Below are 12,174 nucleotides of genomic sequence, written 5' to 3' on the forward strand. Positions count from 1 at the left end.
CCGCTACTCGGATGCCTCTCCTCTGTGCCAGTCATTGCACTGGTTGCCCATATATCACAGGATCCAAATCAAACTGCTTGTTCTCACCCACAAAGCTCTCCACAGTGCGGCACCCCCTACATCTCCGCCCTCGTCTCGGTCTATAGCCCCACCCGTTCTCTACACTCTGCAAATAACTTTTGACTAACATCCACACTAAATGCTACTTTACATGCTGCGACATCGCTAGCGATGTGAAATTCTAGATCGCAAGTGCGATCTTTCGAGATCGCACATAGGTCATTTTACTCATGTGCGATCTCGAAAGATCGCACTTGCGATCTAGATTTTCACATCGCTAGCGATGTCGCAGCATGTAAAGTACCCTTAACTCGAACCTCCCACTCCCGGAATCAAACTTCTTCCGAGCTGCATCAATCCTCTGGAACGATCTACCCCAAGAAGTTAGGACGATTCATAACTTACTCAGCTTCAGATGCACATTAAAAACACATCTTTTTAGGGTGGCCTATTCACACTCCCTAGCCAAACTAAATTCACATAGTTCTTCCACAACTTCTCAGAACATAATCCCACGTCAAATGGCATCCAAATGTATCTCAAGGTTCTGGCCAACTGGTCCAGGAAGCCATTATCTATCTCCTATTTCCTCGAGTTGGCTGGATTGTCACTGTAAGCAAGCACCTGTACCTTGCCAACCTCTCCCCCCCCCCCCCCTACAGGACATGCGCAGTGATTTGCAGAGAGATGGCGAGGACACCGCTTGTGTGCAAATCATCTCATCACGCGCAGATGGTCATAGTAGCACACAGAGAGCCGACTAGTCTGGAGATCCAATGCCCCATCCACTAGTCAAAAAGCATAATCTACATACCCCCCACAAAACAAATAAAATAGACTTTACAAAAGACCTTTATACTGCATGACAAACACTGAATAAAGGGCTCTTTAGGCAGGGTCTAATAGGCCAATCATGTGACCTCCAGCTATAAAGCCTGGTGGATCCATGGATGTGACAGCAGACTCCTGCCATATCGTGGTAGCTATACTAATGGCAGGTTCCAGTGATTTGCCATCAAATGTCTTCCCGGAGATACAGTGGAACCTTGCTTAACAAGAACAATCCGTTCTGGGAGTGTGCTTGTTAACCAAGTTACTCGTTCAGCAAAGCAAGATTTCCCATAGGAAATCATTGCAATGCAGACAATTTGTTCCACAAATTGTTAAATGTCCCATCCTGGTCCCCTATTGTGCCATTCCACACACGCACAAACTATATGCTCACCTTACCTTCCCTTCCGTTGCATCGCCAGTCTCCTGGGACTTGCTGTTCTCTGGTACGGGGCCGGTCCATGTATCGGGTTACCATAACGACGAGGGAGGAACTTCCGCGGCCAGAGCGCTGATGTCAAAGGCAGAGCCGCTTGCCTGATTGGCCAGCGCGCTGCCTTTGAGTAGCGGTGACAGGAACCAGGAAGTTCCTGCTTCGTCGCTATGGATGCCAATGCACAGCGGCGAACTACAGGACCCAGGAGGCTGGCGATGAAACGTAAGGTACACTATTATATTATATGCTCACCTTACCTCCGTTCCATCGCAGGCCTCCTGGGTCTTGTAGTTCGCCGCGAAGACGTCACGATGTACCCAGGAACTACAAGAACCATGAGACCGGTGGTGGAACGGAAGGTAAGGTAAGCATAATACTGTATGTGTGTGCGTGCGTGCGTTTGTGTGGATTGCAAGTGCGGGTCAGAGCGTGGTGGATGTACAGAACCGGAAGTGTGTATGGTGAGGATTTTGCTCGCAGAGCAAAGCTTTCTCGTAAATAGAGTTACAAATTTACAGAAAGATTTGCTTGTTAAGCGAGGTTCCACTGTAAATCCGTTCGGTTAAGCTTCCAATAGATTAGTCACCTTTCTTTTACACACAGGTTCCTCCAGTAAGATAATTTGCTTTAATAAAACCAGACACTGGTCAATATTTAAGACGTCAAATGATAAAAATGTAAATCACAGAAGTTTGATAGTAATTTACAAGACAATTGGATACATTTAGATACAGAGGTAGAAATTCGCTATACAATGCTCTAAGTAGATTTTACTTCATTCAAGGCACAACTGTAAAAAAGGTTCTCTATACAAAAAGAAAAAAAAAAAAAAGAGTGGTTTTATTTTTGTAGAACACACGAAAAAAAACAAATCTTTACACCTCTAGGTATTTCACATGTACAAATAAAATTCAGAATCGCCGCCTGTTCTGCAATTTTTGCCAACAGAGTCCAGAAGTGGAAGGTTTCCGTCCATATAGATAAATGGCACAGGGTGGGCAGCCATGGGGGGGGGGCAATGAAGCAGTGTGTTGAAGGATGCAGCCTTACCACATTACATGGGCTCATACATGAGGCACTGATTCCTTGTGAATGGGTGACCAGCATTTACAAGAATATATTAAAGAGTATGTGCGCACCCTTGTAATTTTTCCCAAATTCATATAAAATAGAAAAGTGAATCAACCAGAAACTTAAAATTAGGCACGAGCGCTGTGTACACAAAACGAGAGCATGGTTTAGAGCCTACAGGATCAGACCGTACACAAGGTCTCTACAGGCCGAGTACACAGACAAATTTGAAGTTTCAATAGTGCACAAAAACTTTGAAGATCCAGTTTTGGATATGAGTCAGAGATTTATGTAACCTAATCCATAGATTTGGGAGCAGGGCCAATAATATTTACGATGGGGAAAATCCAAACTTACAAGCATTTAAACAATGGAGACAGTCAATGAAAACCAAACCATAGCTCTCCTCAGTTTTTACATGCAAGTGCTGTGTAAACATGATCTGAAAGGGCATCGTCACTAGAAGGAATGGTCTATAGCTTCTCGACTTGCTGGAAAGCCGAGCAGCAGTATGCCTGCACTACTGGCCCAAACTCTATGCTCTGATGACGGGAGTAGTGGCCGCTTACACAGGGAAACTAAGGGGTACTTTGCGACATCGCTACTGCGATATCGTCAGGATCAAATCGAAAGTGATGTACATCCGGCGCCGGTAACGACGTCGCAACGTGTAAAGCCTAGGAGATCAGATCAACGAGCGTGAAACTGGTGATCTGTGTCACATAGTTCATTTTCATTATGTCTGTGCATCCGCAGGTACGATGTTATTTTTCATTCCTGCCGCTCCACACATCGCTGTGTGTGAAGCCGCAGGAGTGACAAACATCTCCTTACCTGCGCCCGCCGTCCACCGGCAATGTGGAAGGGAAAAGGTGGGCGGGATGTTTACATCCCGCTCATCTCCGCCCCTTCGCTTCTTTGCGGCGGCCGATTAGTGACGTCGCTGTGACGCCGAACGCACCGCCTCCTTGAAGGAGGGATTCTTCGGCAGTCACAGCGACGTCGCCGACCAGGTATGTGCGTGTGAAGCTGCCGTAGCGATAATAGCTGCCGTAGCGAATATCGCATGTGCGACGGGGGCAGGTACTATCGCGCTCCGCATCGCTATCATCGGCTAGCGATGTCGCAGCGTGCAAAGTACCCCTAAGGCTACCTAGACCCAGCGGGCTTCAGAGAATATCAAGAAGAGAGTACTGCCGTCTAGGCAAATGGCAACTACTGTTAGATTACAGCAGTAGTCAGTAACCTAGGCAACAAAGTAAATATGATTCCTTTGATCTTGAGAATAAAGAGGAATTTTTATTTATTTATTTAAAATGAGAAAAGTTATGTCATTACAATTTTATTAATTAAACTTGAATAACTTTTTTGGGATGGTTGCTATTCTGATATAAAAAAAAACTCTTAACGCTGTGGATTCCTAGAGTGTTTGAGAAAAGCAGAAAATTAGTAATGGATATGCATCGCATGTATTCTGAATGTGGAAAGGGTGGGTAGGTGAAGACATGACAATGGTGACTTCGGAGATAACACATTCATTAGAATAGAGTACTGGCCATGTTAGAATTGAACAGCCCCCAACCCTTCGTGGTTATAAACCTCTGCCGCAGGTGAATGAGCCAGATACACATTACCGTGTCTACTCCTACTAGGAAGTTTCGCTGTTAATCCAATAGGTATGGGCACATATGGCTTCACCACCTAACTGGGAGAAACAGATATAGTTAAGGAGGAGACCTGTCAAGATGCTACGTGAGGAATGACACATGGCCCGTGCATACAAGGAGCTGGCTGAAAGTATGAACAATGCCATGATAAGACCACAGGTTTGATCTGGCTGCATACTCCTTTATTAGCTCATCTATAGATGCTGAGCACGGAGGGTCAAAATACTTCGGACACTAAGCATAGCGCCCATTTTACCTTCTCGGACAGGTTGAGTGTTGCATGTGGACAGCTTGGATAGACGATTCTGTGCCGTTTAATTATTGCCTCCTTCTCCAATGCACAACAGTAACTTTATAAAACTGGTTTGCCTTGGTCAATGGTTGTACAGTAACATTACAGAAACTTTATTGCTACATCTAACCCTTTCATAAATCTTCCATTGGTCACATTTACAGTAAGTCGTCCATTACACCTACTGATCTGTTCTTGGAGAGTTCACCGTGTGCTGCAGAGCAGGGTGCAAAAAAAATAAAGATACAATGGTGATTCACAAGTGCCTTTCCCACATCAGTCTTTAAGTGTGGTCTGCTCAATAAGGTCAGTCCGAACAGTGGGGAAGACTAAATCCCATTTTTCGCTTCATTGTTATTTGTGGCTTGTTTCCTTTGAGCAATAAAGGGGTACATGCACTTGTCTGCGCCCAGGAACCGGTACATACAGACCACGGCTTCAAACGGCAGAATGCTGCAAACAGAAGAGATGGCAGGATTATAGACAGGCATGGGCAGAGGTACAGGAATATGGCAGCATGAGTGGCTTGCCATAGAAAGGCTCATTACTAGTGTTTGTAAACTGGCTGATTATCTGCCAATGGAAATAGACAAGCCGATCTATATACTGGCTTAAGGAGGCTAGCCAGAAACCAGAGAGCCAGTAGGAGTGGCAAGGGTTGATTGCTGGATCTTCAATATGTGACTTTACTCTGTGTTTTAGCGTAACCCTCATCAACACGATGATCCTGATTAAGGAGGTTACTCCAGAAGTGTAGAACAGTAATATTGAAGATACAGCATTCATCTTTATTGTTGCACAGTAACCAACCCTTGCCACTCCTACTGGCTATCATGAAGTAGTCCCACCCCCACTGGAGCAAAACAAAATTGCAGCTTCCCCGTATCTCACAAATAAGACCCAATCTTGTGATGTCTTCTCCTATCCAAAAATGACAGACAAATTTAAGAAGAATTCCCTCCCCCCGAAAAGTCTAGCTTTTGTTCCCGCTGCGGGCCTGAGTGTCTGAGCCTATAACGCTACACCTCCTGGCAGGGCTGGGGGCCTGGACAGACAGCGGGCCCACTCACAGTCAGAGGCACAGATCTATTCTGTGATCCCAGGCCAGTGACTGCACTTTGTTGGCTGTCGGCCCTTTAAACCTGCAGTTGCAAGCAGCATTCACTGCTATGTGCATTGAATTTCAGTGGGTGGAGCTAGCTGGCAATGCACTCCCGTCCCACAGCACCAACCAGCATTCCCTATAGCTGTATGTGCTCCTCGGCCACCAAGCAGTGACCACTGCATAGCCACATATCCTGGTTATGAGTGGAGTGAGGCTGCTGCCGACTGCCTCTTACATATTTTTAATATATCTCCTAATGTGCATGTCAATGTATTTGTTCATATATATTTGACTTCCCCTGCCTACTGGGTATTGATTTGTACATCACACAAGAGACTGCCCACACCTGCCGATATGATACAGTCTTTGTTCGGGGAAGGGGAATGAGATTTGTTTGTTTTTCACCCCTTAGTGAACACTTCTATTTCCCAATTAACAGAACGCATTCAGGACAGTTACCTTTTCATGCAGGTCACGATGTACATGAGTCGAGGTGTGCAGATCATCGGCTGGTCTGTCAGAATGGCTCTCATGGCCTGCTTCACACAGTAATCTGGTTTCAAGGGCGGGAGAAAGGGTTCGATTTCTTTTCTGAAAGATTAATGTTGCAGTGAGTTTTATTTACACATTCCGGCTCCATGTCTGTCTTACAGCCATAGACTAATGAGGAGCACCTGGCTGGGGCCGCTGGCCTGCCCGATGGGTGCTGGCTGCAGTTGCTCAGAAAAAGGCAGACTTTATACCAAACTGAAAATCTGGATACAACCCCCCACCCACCCCAATGGTTAAACAACCCACCAAAAAGTAGCATACTGAGACTTTACAGTGAAGAGTTAGAGGGTAGTTGGGTAATTAATTAGTTGTGTACCGCAGTCAGGCACAAAATTGGGAAACATTTCCTGCAGTTTATTCCAGCCAGGAGGAACATGCTTCAGATACAGGACAAAAATAACCGATAATAAAAATTTAGAAAATCCCCCCCCCAAAAAAAATATTTCTTGGTGAACCGGTAGTGTTCATACAGTGAGCTTCTCCTCCACTACGCGCCTTAATCCTAGTTCCAGAAACGGAAGCACCCGACACCGGAATCCTCCGCTCCGGATATCAAATGCAAAACAATGTGAGAACAGGCTTCCGTGGCCATCCTCAACAGCCAAGATTCTTGCAAGGATGGGGAGTTGGGGAGGGGCACAGAAAAAAAAAAAAAAAAAAAAAAAAGACCCTTCTGTCCTAAGTGAGGCTTGAGCTATACTGCTCGTTTGACATTTAGTTTTTACATACAACTGGGACTATAGGTTACAGAAGCAATAGCTAATGCAGCTACAGCCATTACTTAAGGAATAGGCTCAATAGTATGAGTAAGCCCAGCATTACATCCATTTTAATCTGCTGCAGCCTGAGCAACTGGAGATTTTAATCAAGGCAACAATACAGTACATATAAAGCCAACTTAACAGCCCGTGTGCAGACCACCATGTCTGGACCAGCTGCGGCTCTCCTGACCAGAGCTCAGCCTTCTCAGGTATGAAGTGGCCAAAATCACATTAGGAGGTTTGAGACTTACCACACATGGGCCGTGAATTTAAGATTTATTTAAAAAGGTCCTTAATTGTTAGATCTCACAACCAGATCTTGGGACAAAATATTCTATTTCTAATGAGGACTAACCTGATTCTGCAACCCCGGAACATGCCCGTGTCCACCAGATAGGGACAGACCAAAGTCGCCTTGATCCCATCTTTATCTGCAGCCTTTAGTTCATGGCTGAGAGACTCATGGAAGCCCACGGCACCAAACTTACTAGCGCAGTAGTCCTGAGGATTAGAACAGAAAAAAAAAAAAAAAAAAAAAACCAATGTTAGGATTTTAGCAAACAAACCACACCATAATTTTCAAAAGCATAATGTTTTAAGACAATTTTCAAGTGGCTTAAAAATTTACTGTAGAGAAAATGGGGCTTCCTGCTGCCACATTTGCCCTAACAGTATGGTCAGAATGAGCCCACCAGAGTAATAAAAGGACTCCTTACTACAAGTGTGTGGCAAATGCAATTTAGACTGGCTGCCAATACAATAAATATATAATATATATAGCGCTGTTACTTCCACAGCGCTTTACATACAATGGCAACACTGTCCCCATTGGGGCTCAATCTAGGTTCCCTATGAGTATGTTTTTGGAGTGTGGGAGGAAACCGGAGTACCTGGTGACCACTGGGTCACCATTGTTTAAATATAGTTTGACAAGATAATCCCAAATGACAGTAGTGAAAAAAAAAAAAACCCAAAACAAACAAACACTGCAAAACACCACATAGAATAAGCAACTATTACGTACCTCCACCCCTGCGGTGCTGAACAAACCTAGGGAACTGGCAACTGTCACAATGTGCCCGTGATTCATTTCCATCATTTTGGGAAGGAATGCCTTTGTGGTCTGCAAAGAGGAGAGAGAGCAGCAGTTAGTGGACAATAAGGCATTTGCACTGTTATCTAAGACACCGCAGGCAGCCAAAGGCAGATTAGCTAAACAACAGCCAGCAATGCGTTTACCATCTGCCATCTATGTAACAATAGCATGTAAAGTGACAATGCCAAAACGGCATCGGCCAATGCCGCATTTAAACCAATTTCCTGGCAGAGAACAAGCTCAAGCACGTCGAGCACAATACAAAGAGCAAATGTGAGTAGTCTGTGCAAGGAGATTCCGGCATCTATAGAAGAGCTAGAAAAACCCTCTACTGCTGAGAAACTCACATTGAGAAGTCACTTGCATAAAGAAAAACAAAAAAAAAAAAAAAAGGCAGAAATGTAAAGGGTTAAGAAGCATAAACAAATGAGATTTTTTTTTTTTTTTAAATTGCCAAGAGTATTCTCATTTACCCTTCCTAAAATGGAGAATTGTTTTTCCTTCACATTTCTACTTTAAATCACATACAACCCGTTCTCGTTTTAGAGTCGGGCCAGGAATATGTAGAGCGTGCTACAATGTGTATATAGAAGACAATCCCCCACTTTATTTTCTTATTCCAGACCCTTTAAAGACTTGGCCTGGTCAGCGAACATTCAATAAAACCCATTTAGGCCAAGAAAAACAGGTAGTTTTCAGATCTCCTTGCACTTTTAAAGATTTCCAAGTAATTCTTTGAAGCATACTTAATTTCTGACTAACAAGATTATCACTGTGTCCCCTGAAATCAAATCTGCTGTAATTTCTAACTCTACTGGTGCCAAGTGCTGAGCACAGAGTAATCATTGTAACATAATCAAACTCTGAGAACCATCTTGTGTTTGTTTAAGATCTAACAAAGTTCTGTGATCGAGCCATGTCCGTCCTTCCGACACCGCTTTGTTACGACACTTGCCAATTCAAAAACAAAGATTGAGCGGTGGGGGACGAGACACTGGCGGAAAAATAAAATCCAATAGGTAACAGATTTTTAAACACTATTCTTGATGTTATACATTAAGCAAGCCCCCCTTTCTCGGGTCCTCTTAGCGGGTCCTTTCACAGTGCAGGTGTCAAGGGCCTAATCCTATACATTTAGAGAAAAGGAGGTTATGAAGACGAGGAGCTGCCAAAAAGCCAGGATTAGTAGGGATCTCCAGACAGTGGCACTATCTATATTGAGGTTTTAACTGTGCAAGAGACAAACCATCTTTGTAAGAGTAAGGCTAAGTTCACACATCCTGTGTTTTCAATCCGTCAGGTCCGTCAGCAACGGATCAGTCATTTTCAAGATGTCAACTGATGCAACTGATGTGTTTTTCACAGGATTCCTTTCACAGGAATCCTGTGAAAAAACGGATCAGTTGCATCCGTTACATCCGCTGTGCGTCCGTTTGACGGATCAGTCATGATCCGTCTGTGTTTGGGACAGCCCAGTGGGCGTGCCAAGCATGCTGGGCATGCTCAGTAGAGCATGACGGAATCCTGCGCTGGATTCCGTTGTAAGACGGATTAAGACGGAATCCAGCACCATAGACATGCATTACAAGCTTGACGGATGGCGACGGATTCCTGCGCGGCGCGTTAATTTTGACGGCCCGAAAAACGTTACATTCTGCGTTGCTCCCCGCTCGGCGGTCAGTCAAAAAACGACGGACCGCGACGCAGCGGATGCAACGCAGGGTCATCAGTCGCAATCCGTCGCTAATAGAAGTCTATGGGGAAATACAGGATTCCTGCAAAATATTTTGCAGGTTACCGTAATTCCCCAAGGCGACGGATTGTGACTGATGCAAAACACAGGATGTGTGAACTTAGCCTTAGACTCAGTAAGGCTACTTTCACACTTGCGTTGTGCGGCTTCCATCGCATTGCGTTGTGTGATTGATGTAACGGATACATTGCATATAGTGTCAACTGATGCGACGGATCCTGCAAAACAACGGAATTCGTTGTAGCTTTTTTTTTTTTTCTCCCTTTCTGAAATTTACTCAACTGAGCACGCGCAGTGTGTAAAGACAGATCTGTCACAGGAATCCGTCAAATGACGGATTCCGCCACCATAGGCTTCCATTATAAAAATGACGGACGCCGACGAAATCCAGCACATTGTGTTTGACTCTCTGGGAAGCGCAGAAAAACGCTACATGCTGCATTCTTTCCGCCCGGCGGATGCAACGCAGGTCCATCTGACGCACTGCGTCGTCCATAGAAGTATATGGGAAACAGCGGAATCAGTTAACGGATTGCGCGGTTTTCCAAAACGGCGGATTGCGACTGAGGGAGAGAGAAGAAAATAAAAAAAAAAAATAAAAAAAAAAAAAAAAAAAAAAAAAATCGCAAGCGTGAAAGTACCCCAATTCTTGATTTAGCAAGTCATGGTTTCAGGGGGGGTGGGGGGGGGGTCGTCGCCTTTCCTAGTCATTACAGGCCAGTTTATTTGCATCGTCTTCTGAGCATCTGAGGTTACAGTGCTTACCTCGCCCCTCTTACGTGTGCTGTACAAAACCTATCCCTTCCACCTCTCGGCAGCATCCCTATAACCCTTCATCAGTACTGATTAGGTGGATATATGGGCGCATGCGCAGAGGATTACACAGTAGAGCTTAAGGCCTACTGACCATGCACCAGAGTGGAAAATATTCTCTGGAGGGGAGCGTACCAACCATGTTGGGGATATAGGGAGCACGTCAGATTTGATAAGGAAACTAAATTAGGCTGAGTTCACATCCTGTAATCATCGTTATAGAGCGCTCTTGCACAGATTAGTTGACAAAATGATTTCTACTGGATACGGTTTATTTTGTTGACATGAGTCTATGGAGAATGAATCCGTTAACAGATTGCCATTTATTTTCCATCCGAAACAGATCCTGTAAAAAAAAAAAAAAAAAAAATCCAGCAGACCATTACTTAACAAGGGAGGGGGTTCTATTTGCAGAACTTTTTCCCAAAGGAACTGAGCAGGATTCATTCTAACGGAGATTACAGGAAATGTGAGCACCGCCTTAGAAAAGGAAGATCCTTTACATCTTAGGTCACCCCTTTAATTCATGAAGCCTTTGCCACCTAGATCTATATTGTGTGTGGGAGCCAAGTGTTCGGGCACTAAAAGCCAAAAGTCAGGGGACAAGTGTTCTTTCCGCCAGATATTACAAGTTGTTGTAATACCTAATGTCAGATATTAGATGTGTGCTCATTGAGGTGCTAGGAAACGCTACAGTTGTAATGGGAGACGTTTGTGCAGGGGCTTCACACCCAGTGTTCAGGGGAGCCCGTTCCCATCTCCACCCTCGGCGGCCCCTTGCTCCTGCATTGTGCCCGGACTCCATTACGCTTCTTATGTGTGCACACATCACTAATTACTTATTAGACAGAAACGTGTGAAACCGGACAAGTGTTTACATGTCACTTCATAGCTTTAGTAATTGGTTCTTAACGTTCTTATTTCTGGCAAATTAACTTCTAACAGTCCAGCGCTTCTTCCCATCCCGGCCCCAGAATTCTTCAGTGCTTTTCATGAAAACACAACAGAGGAAAGGTTTAGCCGCACAAAAGGCGCCACAGCTGCGGTGTCAGGACGGATTAGGCGAAAAGTAAAGCAAAAAAAGGGAAGCAAGGAAATAACATTGAGAACTAAGGGGCAGTTTCATAATTACTTTTTAGGATAATGACTTTTACAGGCAGACTACCCGGGTATTGTCCCCCCTCCCCCCCCCCCTTACAACTTAACCCTTTCAGACAGTTAGGAGTAATGCCATTTCCAAAAATTAAGAGTCTGTGAAAAGTAAAGTCTCTTCCATCTGCAATGTAAGTAGAAGGCCGCAGCCATGTCCTAATGCGGCCGCTTTACCCTTGAACAGTAAACTGCCGAATAGACATAACCAATGATCCATACAGTGTTACAGACAGGTCAGTGTCTCCCGACTCAGAACATCCTATTCTTATACTGATCCCCATATTAAATTGGAGTCTGATCAAAACAGAAAAAGGGTTCATTCACACTAGCGTATATTTGGAGAATCGGGCAAGATTAGGCAAGAGACACTCCGATCAGGCTCTGCTACGAGCGTAGGCGAGTGACGTTATACTGAACTCTCAGATTATAGTGTGTGCGCGCGAGAGAGACTCAGTTCACAGCTGAGAACTTAATCTCTCCATCTCCTCCATTGTTGTATATCGGACTGCTCTAGGATGTCATCCAAGTCCAGATTTTTTTTCCCCTCATGGCGAATTGACATGAAGGAGGTTGGCAGTCCCTATT

The 12,174-nt window shown here is 44.6% G+C and overlaps 1 protein-coding gene across 1 annotated transcript in view; it reads right to left on the minus strand.

The window, feature by feature from the left end:
- Positions 1 to 1,940: 1,940 nt before the first annotated feature.
- The window catches only part of RDH10 (retinol dehydrogenase 10), a 15,765-nt gene continuing 5,531 nt past the window's right edge, over positions 1,941 to 12,174 (minus strand). The window contains exons 3-6 of the mRNA XM_075353170.1: positions 7,800 to 7,898; positions 7,131 to 7,276; positions 5,922 to 6,053; positions 1,941 to 4,810 (exon numbers count right to left, since the gene is read on the minus strand). Coding sequence (XP_075209285.1) covers positions 4,687 to 4,810; positions 5,922 to 6,053; positions 7,131 to 7,276; positions 7,800 to 7,898 — 501 coding nt within the window. The 3' untranslated portion in view covers positions 1,941 to 4,686. The remainder of the gene's footprint in view (positions 4,811 to 5,921; positions 6,054 to 7,130; positions 7,277 to 7,799; positions 7,899 to 12,174) is intronic.

This window comes from Anomaloglossus baeobatrachus, chromosome 6, assembly GCF_048569485.1.
Source record: "Anomaloglossus baeobatrachus isolate aAnoBae1 chromosome 6, aAnoBae1.hap1, whole genome shotgun sequence".
Classification (NCBI taxonomy): Eukaryota; Metazoa; Chordata; class Amphibia; order Anura; family Aromobatidae; genus Anomaloglossus; species Anomaloglossus baeobatrachus.